A 10,605-nucleotide genomic window follows, 5' to 3' on the forward strand; every position below is an offset into this window, starting at 1 on the left:
GCTTCCCGATGTGGGGGGAGATAAAAACCTTCTCCCCCTTTTTTTTTTTTTTTTTTTTTTTTTTTCTATCACCATCCACTTCCCCTCTGTTATTTTATTACTAAACCTTTATGTGAGTTAATGCATTTGTACATATTCCCATTATAAAAATATAAACAAATAGCTCATAAAATGACAAACTTAAACATTGGCGGAGTTCAGTAACAACCAACTAATAATAAGAATGTATGTAGAATATTGCATCAACTCGGATTAGAATATGGGGTGAGCCCAACAACGATTGAATATTCAAGAAAGATTCTGGTATCAAATGATTTGTATACTTTGAATAAGCACAACATATTAAATATGTTGAGCAACGTGATGACAATTCATTACATACTTATTTAGAATCTGTTTGGGGCAGCTTATAAGTGCGGGCGGCATTTTCAAAACGCCGTCGTACCGTTTAGTTCGCGCGTTTCGCCAGCTTATCCGAAACTGCGTTTGCGTTTTTACATTAAACGCAGGCCGCGGTCGACCCTCGCGGCCGGCCCGCGGGCCGCGTTTCAGGATAAGCAGCACAATCTGCCCCAAACGAACCCTTAGTGTTGTGTGTGCACAGATCACCAAGAACATGCTATTTACAAATCAACCATCCTATTTCATCCATTTTTCAAATTCTCACTCAAATACCAAAATTGACGCCAAAATCCCAACCCATATTTTTCATTTTTTTATCAAATTCTCAAATAATTTGATCGTGACACACGTAAATAAATCGATTATATAGTTCAACAAAATCAAATGTGTGGTTAATTTGTAAATATCAAAGTTTCGGGTGGTCCGTACGCAATTATCTCAAAAACAAAATGCAAAATTGAAGTAAGAAAACATTATTTTCTATTAAGAGAATGTAACATGGAAGATTTGTACTTACAATATATGAAATCCATAATAAGGCAAGTTCCGATATTGTGTGGTGTGTTACAGAAGATCTGCTGCACAAAAAGCTTTATCTGTGTCGCGAACAATTTTCATGGAAGGAAGTGTTATAGCAGAAATGGGGTTCTGTTCAATTCCGCCACCTTCATCAATAACCAGACGGAGGCCATCAATGTGGAGCTTTCCATGGTGACCACTTACCACTATGGTTGGCTCTTTTGTCAGTTCCTGAGAAATTTATAAAATAAGTTGCAGTTAGGAAAGGTAAAAAAGTAATTATATAAATGAAATGAACATTAAAGTAATAAGATTTGGAATTGGAATGAAAAATATTCAAATGTTATACGCACTTGTTTATGCTTGCATGCCAACTATCAAATCCTTAAATAGCAATAGGATTGTCAAATAACAATAATAATAAGAGAAATTTACATATATACCGCTCAATTTGTACTTGGTTACATATCTAACAGCTAACCTTTTATATTTACATTTATTAGACTTTGGTTTTATAAACCTATGCCAGAAAAATGCATTTCATTTTTAAAATGTTAATAATGGTGGTATCGTTGATATGGCAAAATTTTGAGTGTTATAAATATAAATATGAAAGTCTGGGTGTTAGAAATGCAAATAGATAAGAATGATGTGGTATGTAAGTAAATAACTCTAACAATAAGTAAAATTAACAAAACTAATTGTGAACAATCTTTTTGGCATCATCTATTTAAACTTTGGAAAATTTACATACATAGGACACAATTCTTATGTATTCATATATCAAACAAATAAAATTTGATATTTGCATTAATAACACTTGAGTGTTATAAACCAACGCATGAAAAGAATTTCATTTTTAAAAATTTAGTAATAGTGGAATTTTCTATGTGATATTAAAAATTTGAGCGCTAAACATGTAAATATGGAAGTTTTGGTGTTAAATACGTAAATAAATAAGGAACACATATGGTTGGATGAATAAATAAAAAATTGAAAGAGTTAGAAAAAGATGAGTGGGGTGCCATCTCGTGACACCCTCGGAATGAACGACTAATATTCACTCCTCTGTCGAGGAAAGACGGTTCATTTAGAAGACAAGATTAAGGAATGGGCCAAGCTCGAGTTAACTCTTAAAGCAGGCTAAAGTGAACACAATAGACACAAAAAAACTTAGAGGCACAATTCTTATGTATTTATGGATCAACACCTAAACACTTATATTTACAGGCATAACATTTTCATAATTATTTATATGTAACACCAAAACATTCATATTTAAAGGCATACCATTTAAATATTTAGAATCAAATCAAAAATATCAAATATATCTTTTCATGCATAGATTTATGACACCAATGTTTTATGAGTGTAAATATCAAAATTTGAGTGTTAGACACGTAAATACATAAGAATTGAATGATATGTTTGTAAATTTCCCAAAAATTTAAAGCGGTTCACTTGAGCAAACTACATCCACTATAATGAGAGCAACGAGAAAACATTCATTATATAGGAAAAAAAAAATCACCTGTAAAATGTTAGGGTTATACAGGCTTTTTACAGATGCTTAACTATAAAAAGGAAGCAAACTAAATAACACTCTCAGCAGTTCGCGCAAAAATCTGTGAAAGATTTTATTTATTACTCTATTCTAATGCATTACAACTTATTATATATATAATAGTGTGTCTGGAATACCGGTTCCAAAAAATAGGGAATTGGAATCCTTTTAAATTAGAAATCCCATCAAATAGGAAATAGAAAAAAAATATTTAATAAAAGGAAAAAAAAATTAGTGAAATATAATCAGAGGAAAGAAAATAGAAAAAAAATTAGTGAAATATAATCAGAGGAAAGAAAATAAATTCATTCATAATCAAGCACGTGGATTAGTACTTTTCTCCATACCCCCTTAAGTTGGGTTGTATAAATTGTAAAAATCAAGCTTTAGCTTCAATTCATTAAGATTGCCTATTGATGGTGCTTTGGTGAACATATCTAGCTAAACAATTTCATCGTTAGTCTTTTTTGAGATGAAGTGTCAATTAATCTAGCTGTGTTTTGTTCTATCATAATGTATAAGATTTTTTACTATACTAATAGTTGTTTGGCAATCATTGAAATCTTAATTGTCTTTTATCCCAACCTTAAAATCCTTTAATAGCATTTGAATTTACATTCTCTCACATATTCTTAATGCAAGAGCACGATATTTAAATTTTGTACTGCTCCAAGAGACAATAACTTGCTTTTTTGCTTCTCTAATGCAAGAGCACGAAATTCTGTACTGCTCCTAGTAGTTGCCTCTCATGTCCAACTAGCATCTATACATGTCTCAACGCCATGATTTTCAGATTTTTTAAAAGCAAACCATATCCAAGAGCCACTTCAAGTATCTCAAAATTCTTTTCACAGCTTCTAAATGATTCTCACTTGAATTATTCATATGATGGCTTAGTACATTAACTGAGTGTGCAATATCAAATCTCGCATGCGATAAATATAGTAGCTTGCCCACAAGACTTCGATTTCCTTTGTCAACTAGATTGTTTTTTTGTATTTTTTTAACTTCTGTTTACCCTTTTGTTAGAATTTATGGGCGTGTCAGCTAATTTACACCCAAACATGTTAATTTCACTTAACATATCTAAGATGTAACTTAGGGATTTTATACATGTTGGTTTCACTTAACATGTCAAAAAAAAAATGTTTGTTCACAGGAAAGAAAGAAATAGGATTTAAGAATTATTTAAACAAGGAGGCCGGAGCGAAAGAATCACAAACACAATAAATGCAAAAATTTAAAGTGCTTTGGTCATGTGACCTATATTCATTATAACGAGAATTGAGAAAAAATATTCAGCATAATAAAGATACAAAGGTCAGAATGGGGGTTATAATGAATACAAGAGGACCTAGGTGAATACAAGAAAGTGTGTATCTTAGGGATCTTAAGAGCTTAGAAATAAATAAATTGAGTAAATAGGACTCGCAAAAGTCAGCACAAACTTCCTTTGTTTGTTCTTCAGTTCACCAACCAACCATTCATAAGCGATGAGCCCCTCAAGGCAGATTATCATGCTAATTATAATCAAGAAGGGACTGACAAGAGTCAAATTAAAACCTTAATGCTATTACTTCATTAGTAAAAAGTTATGTACTATAAAAGTCCTGTAATATATGGTTTGAGACTAATGAAATATCAATTATTGTTGTGGGGATTCATGTTTGAAGTATGCTTTATAAGAGCTTTGCTGATGAGTACAAGTTAGAGAGGAATTGAGAAAAACAAGAGGAATTAAGGAAATGTTTCCAAGAGGATTCACAAGATTCCGAGAGACTTTCTGATAAGGCTAGACCAACACAATTCCTAAGATCAAGGACTAGTAAATGTTTTACGGATAATTACACTAATTCATAGCTGGTCCACAAGTACAGTTGAGATGGCTAGAATCCATTGTAAATTTTAACGATTATATCCCCCTTCCCTATTTTGAAATTCTATAAAATGCTTTAAAAGGTTATGAAATATTCATACTCTGTTGTTATTTGACTTGCAAAAATCTTTGAACAGAGATATGCCTCAAATGGAGAAACAGGTGGGGACGAAAAGTTGAGGCGCTAAAGAAAAGGAGGAACAAAAGATGGGGATGTTGAGGTTGAGGAACCACAAATAGTTGAACCAATAATGAAATTTACAAAAATGAATCGAAAAATAAATAAATAAATACTTTCAAGATAACCATTCTACATATTACACCAACTACTAATATATAATTCGAAGAATTTGATGATGAAGAGGATACAAAGAAGATTAAGGCAAATGTGATGAGATTGTTATACACATCCCTTCAACTTCCCTCCTTATTCTGGAGAAAGATGTAGCACAAATGGAGAGAAAATCCAAGATTTGTTAGATACAACAAAAATGTAGCAGTTAAAGATAATTATCTCAAATTGGCTCAAACTCAACAAATGTCAAGTTGAATAACCATACTCATATTCAAATCTGACCTATCCTTGAGCACTTAAGAATTAAATATAAGGCCAATCACTCGTATTCAACCACATGTGAACTTTAGATTCACCAAAAACATTTCATTAAAATAAGTTACATATTAACAGGTACTGGAGATTGACACTCATGACCAGACACTCAAGAATCACCGTTGCGAAAAAATAAAATTTGCCATTTTTACACAATCCTCCCTAGGAAATCTTCGGATGTACCCTATCACGATTTAAGTAAACAAAACACCTAGAGAATAAAAAACATCCAATAGTTCAATGATGCCAAGGAATAACGAAGAAAATTGCATTACCTGAGGTATGTCCCATACGCTTTGCCTTCCACTAAGTTCTTCCACCTTTGGGATGCTTGTATCTTTAGCCTTTAAAAACTTTAGTTGTTCTTCAACACTTTTTGACTTCATCAAGCCAGCATGAACAGCTATGAGTTTGCAGCAAATCCTTCCTTCCGAGTGATCAATATAAACACTGTCCTGCCAAATTCATTACCGAAGAACCATCTATTCGCCTGACATATCCTCACAAGAATAACAGAAAAGGAAACTTACATATGTAGCACACAATTCTTATGTATTTAAATAGCTCACACCTAAACATTCATATTTACACACATTACACTGATGCTTTAAACCTAAGCATTAAAATGTGTCTTTGACTTTTAAAAATTTGTAATAGTGCTATTTTTATGTGATACTAAATATTTGAGTGCTATGTGTGTAAATATGAATGTTAGGTGTGCTATGTACGTCAATGTCCCTAATAGAGAGCATATTGTTTAAGATGTTCCATCACTGGAATCACATTCTACCTCCTCATGAACCCAAACTAAGTTTGCCAGAAATTTCTTATGATGATCAGGCACTGCCTTAAACAAATCTGCAGGCAATTTATATCAAAGTAGAATAAGTCAGCTTCGACAGAAATTAAGTGAGCATCTGACTTATAAACCTCATTGCATTACAATTTAACCACCAGAATTACAAAAATGGAGATAAATACCAAATCAAGAAGCAGTAATTGCAAGTGAACAACTTGCATCTATGAAGAATGCCTTCAAATTTACAGAAGATTCAATAATGTTCAATAGTATATCTTAGTATAGGTGTTGCGTGCTAGAATATTAATGACAATAAAATGAGAGATTAAGCTTTTAGTTTTCTACGAAGATAAGAAACATGCATACATAAAAGAAGAGTTAAAAAACACTAGTATTTATATAAAAAAATTGTAAAGAGAAAAAACATAAGGCCTAAGTAGTTAAAATAATCACTACATAAGTGATAATACAAAAAGCCCACTCTTCCCCGCAATTGGAGAAGACGGAATTACGAATTCATGAGAACTAGGCCTCCTGTAACTGTGGTAGTTGTGAAATGCGATGGTAGTGAGCAGGTGATGATGAGGTGATGATGACTGGATGATGGTGATCCAACAATTGCAATCAAACGACAATGGCCGGGAGGCAAAATTGAGTAACATTCAACAACAACAGTTGGGTGATAATGGTTGAACGGGGGTGGTCGAATGACAACAATCAAGTGATGAAGAATGGGGGATGTCAGTCGAGCAATGATAATCAAATAATAGCAAATGTTAATGATGGTTATTCGCATTGGTCGTCAAGCAAAACTCTAGAGTTCTTCATATTTCAAGCTCTCTTTATTTTCATGTCTAAAAACTCAATATGTAGAGAATTGAGTTCTATTTATTGTCTTTGAGAGTGATCATTAAGTTACTCTAGCAAAAATCCCAAAACACTGCATTAGATAGCCTTTGTTGACTATTTTTCTTATGAATCATTCATTCAACATTTAAATATCTTAATGAGCTTGGAATAGATTAATCATTAGATTATTAAATTCCTCTTATCTAGATGCTTGATTTGGCTGTAAACATTCAAGATTCAAAGATCAATAAACACTTCAATTAATATCGTTAAGTTTTAACCATATTTTAGATCATACCACTTTTATGTCATTAGATTCATTTTGTTGAGGAATTTAATTTAACTGAAGTTAGCTTAAATCAAAGTTTGAATGGCGCCAATATAACTTGAGAAAACCTTAAGCTCAAAAATTGCATTAATACTCGTGGTTGATTTGATAAATAATTTTGTGACGTATCAATTGTACTCTTATTTTTTAATATTAAAGCATGTGTTATTTGAAAATATATATTATTTAAAAAAAATAAATGAAGAAAGTATAAAAAAATATTACAAAGCATGACTGCTCTCTTCAAGTCAACGCGAACCTCCTCTCAAACTTATGAAATAAGAAAATTCTTATAAATTGTAATTTCACCCATTCCTAAGATTCGGGCATCAATTGCAACAAAATTGATGAAAATTTTTATTTTGCCTAAAATTGATCATAGAGGTTCCAATGAGTTTCAAAAGTGTCAAAATTGAATCAACAATGCCAAAAAATGATCTTCAAGACCACAAAAATGCTTAAAAAGACATGTATGAAATCGAGCCTAGATTTGGTTGAAAGAGTTGGTTGTTATTGCCGGTAGTAGTGCCTGCTAGCTACAAAAATGTGCAATATTTTCAAATAACATAAAAATATCTTCAAAATTAAATATTTGCATTTATAGAAAATCAAAATATAGATAAAATTATTTTTTCAAATGTGCAAGATAATTTGTGTAACTCATCATCCACCTCAAGATAAAATACCTCTGAGGGTGACATTTGCAATTTTTGCGATGGAGCTTCGGCCATCTCCTGAAAAGAAAGTGATTCTTGCTTTACAAATTGAATTTGAGGTGCCCGATGTTCTCAATCCCTATGGCGTAGTGATCTTCTCTAAAATCAAGTTAATTGCTTTCATCTGGAAGAATCAGTTCGAATGTGAGAAAGATGTTCTCAATCCCTACAACAAGTCTCCAGTCAAAGTCAAAATCTTATATTGAAACTCCAATTTTCTCCCTCATGAGAAGATAATTATCATAAAAAATTTGGTCAACTCGTACAAGAAATGATGCTTAATGCATGCAACAAATATCCTTCCCATATTGATGCATAGATGATGATAATGGTCTGCCTAAAAAAACCAAAAATTTATTTGATATATTGATTTTACTATTTTGAAGTAATGTTCTTGTTTATTTTGCACCTCGTCTAAGAAATTTTTTATTTTTTGTTATAAGATCATGTGTATCGTAAGTTCCATCACAAATTATTGCTACAAATTTCTATCAATTTAATTTTTAGAAGAATTTAGTTTTTGGAAGCCCTATTGTTGAAATTGATATTTTTTTTTCCTTGTTAATTTTTACAATCACAGAAGCCATCCGAATTTTCTGAAATATTCTCTGAATATTGATAATATTTGTTCGTGTTAAATTATCATCATTTATAGGATAAAAAATTCATGATCATTGGTTTTCTTGAATTTACTATTTTGCTAGTTGTAAACATGAAAAATTTAGGAAATTTTGCATAAATACCAAAAAAATCTTATGTATTTACAAACCTAACACCCAATGTTTGATATTTAAAATTATAACAAATTTGTGCCATAAGCCTATGGATGAAAAGGTGTGTTTCACTTTTAAAAAGGCAGTGAATGCAGTATTTTTTATGTTATATTAAAGATTTGAGTTTTGTGCATGTAAATATGTAAATATGAATGCTTGTGTTCGATATGCAAATACATAAGAACTATGTGGTATATATGTAAATTCCCCAAAAAATTATTGTATCCACTAATCAAAATGAGATGATATTTCTTGTAAATGCTCTTATGGATATGTAAATATTTTAAAAAATGTTCTAAAAATTTTCTTCAAATATTTGTTATTAGAATACTCTGAGTAGTTATTGTCCAACGATTCATGCATAGTATTATCATTGTGGAAAAATTCATTGAAGCCTCAAAGCAGGATTTTGTAATATATTTCACGTCATTGAAAAGAGAGATTAGTGATCACTTCTTTTCATAATTTTTTTTATACTTGGCATCTCTGTCTTCATTTTATCGATTTGTACTCTAATTTAAAATAGATGTGTGTTTATTTTATGAAATAACAAAGGAGCTTGACTTTCAGTTTAACACAACATTAGTAATGTCAAGCATCGATAGTGACTTTGATGTTCTTGAAATCATTTGAGATATGTTGTTACTATGACAGAATTTATCTTCTTGCCAAAAACTTGATGAGAACAGAGAAAAGTTGTTGAAGTTGACATTAGAGTTTAAAGATTTGAATACTGTAGAAGATTCTAAAAAATATCTTAAAACAATGAAAAAGGAATATTGAAATAATATATATATCAATTTTGCAGATGGCATTGATATAATGCTTCTAATGTATACAGTAATTAAATGTATATTCCTTGAATTACCGGCCTTTATGTTGAGAATTTATCACTCATAAGAAATTAAGATCTTTAGATATTTTTAAGATATACTTGTAATACTTAGATCTTGCTAAAGATTGAAACTATCATGGTTAAAATCTTTGATTTAACACAAAAAGATATCGACCCCCAATAGAGGTCTCGTAGTCTTGATCTCTTGATTAATAAAGACTTGGTCAAGCTTTTGTATTAGCATATAACCAAGGTAACTTTAGATAAACAAAGAGTGTATAACTTCTAAGATTTATATATTCTGAAGGTTTTAGGTAATTAAAATGCTTATACCATCCATACCTTTAGCCTTCTGAGATTTCTAAAGGGCCTGTTTCTTATGAGGCATTTATCCTTCTAGATTTCTTTTAAAAAGTTTAAGCATACTAAAACTTCTGCATTGTAAGATTTTTTAAAAAAACCTTAACTTCTAAAGCTTTGCATTTTTAGTTTTTTTTTTAAGAACATATATTTGCATAAGCTTTTATATTTTGAGAATTTTATAAATGATTTGTACCATCCGAGACTTTTGCCTACTAAGACTTGAATAACTTTCATTTTTTGAGATTTTTGACTTATAAAGTTTTTAAATGACATACCATTTGAGGTTTTTTGTATTTTTGAGGATTTTAATGATTTGTATATTTTGACGTTTTTAAATGGTTTTTAAATGACATGCACCTCCTGAGTTTTTTGTATTCTAAAATTTTAATATGCACCTCCTGAGTTTTTTGTATTCTAAAATTTTAGATGATTACATACCTCATCAATCACTTACACTCATAGTCTTTCTCATAAGTATCATACCCACTACTAACTTGCCATCACACCTTTCTTATATGCAGGCCTTTTATTAGATATTTAAAATAAAAATCTTGTCTGCCATTCCCCTTCATAGGACCTTTTTAGTTGAAATAATAAAATCATATATTATTTGTAAGAGAATAATAATAAATTTCATGCCAATCATAACATTATTATAAGTGAAAAGCATATCTATCACTCGCCTTCCTCGATGAATTTCAATTATCCTCTCGATAATTTTAACCACACTTTGAGTATGTGATTTAGATGTAATGTTTTGTTTCATCTACCAGGAGAAGAATCGAAACCTCGAACATTGATGGAAGAGGAAACGATGAATTGAGGAAGGGAGAGGAAATAAATTGAATGGACGGGACAGAAAATGAAGCGGGATCGAAAGTTGAAGACGGGATTTTGCCCTATAAATTGCGGGTAAGACGGGAATGCGATCAAAGAGCAAGGGAGGGAGAAGGAGATGCGTATCTTCTTAC

The 10,605-nt window shown here is 31.1% G+C and overlaps 1 protein-coding gene across 3 annotated transcripts in view; it reads right to left on the reverse strand.

Annotated features, from left to right (window-relative positions):
- Nucleotides 1–793: 793 nt before the first annotated feature.
- Nucleotides 794–10,605, reverse strand: part of LOC110028886 — a 34,464-nt gene continuing 24,652 nt past the window's right edge. For 2 of the 3 annotated variants that reach the window (XM_020730923.1, XM_020730925.1), the window contains exons 3-5: nucleotides 5,762–5,829; nucleotides 5,247–5,426; nucleotides 794–1,152 (exon numbers count right to left, since the gene is read on the reverse strand). In XM_020730923.1, the coding sequence (XP_020586582.1) occupies nucleotides 967–1,152; nucleotides 5,247–5,426; nucleotides 5,762–5,829 (434 nt within the window). In that variant the 3' untranslated portion in view covers nucleotides 794–966. Of the gene's footprint in view, nucleotides 1,153–5,246; nucleotides 5,427–5,761; nucleotides 5,833–10,605 lie in introns of all 3 variants that reach the window. The other variant, XM_020730926.1, reaches the window with a different exon arrangement.

Source organism: Phalaenopsis equestris, unplaced genomic scaffold (genome assembly GCF_001263595.1).
Source record: "Phalaenopsis equestris unplaced genomic scaffold, ASM126359v1 Scaffold000536, whole genome shotgun sequence".
NCBI lineage: Eukaryota > Viridiplantae > Streptophyta > Magnoliopsida > Asparagales > Orchidaceae > Phalaenopsis > Phalaenopsis equestris.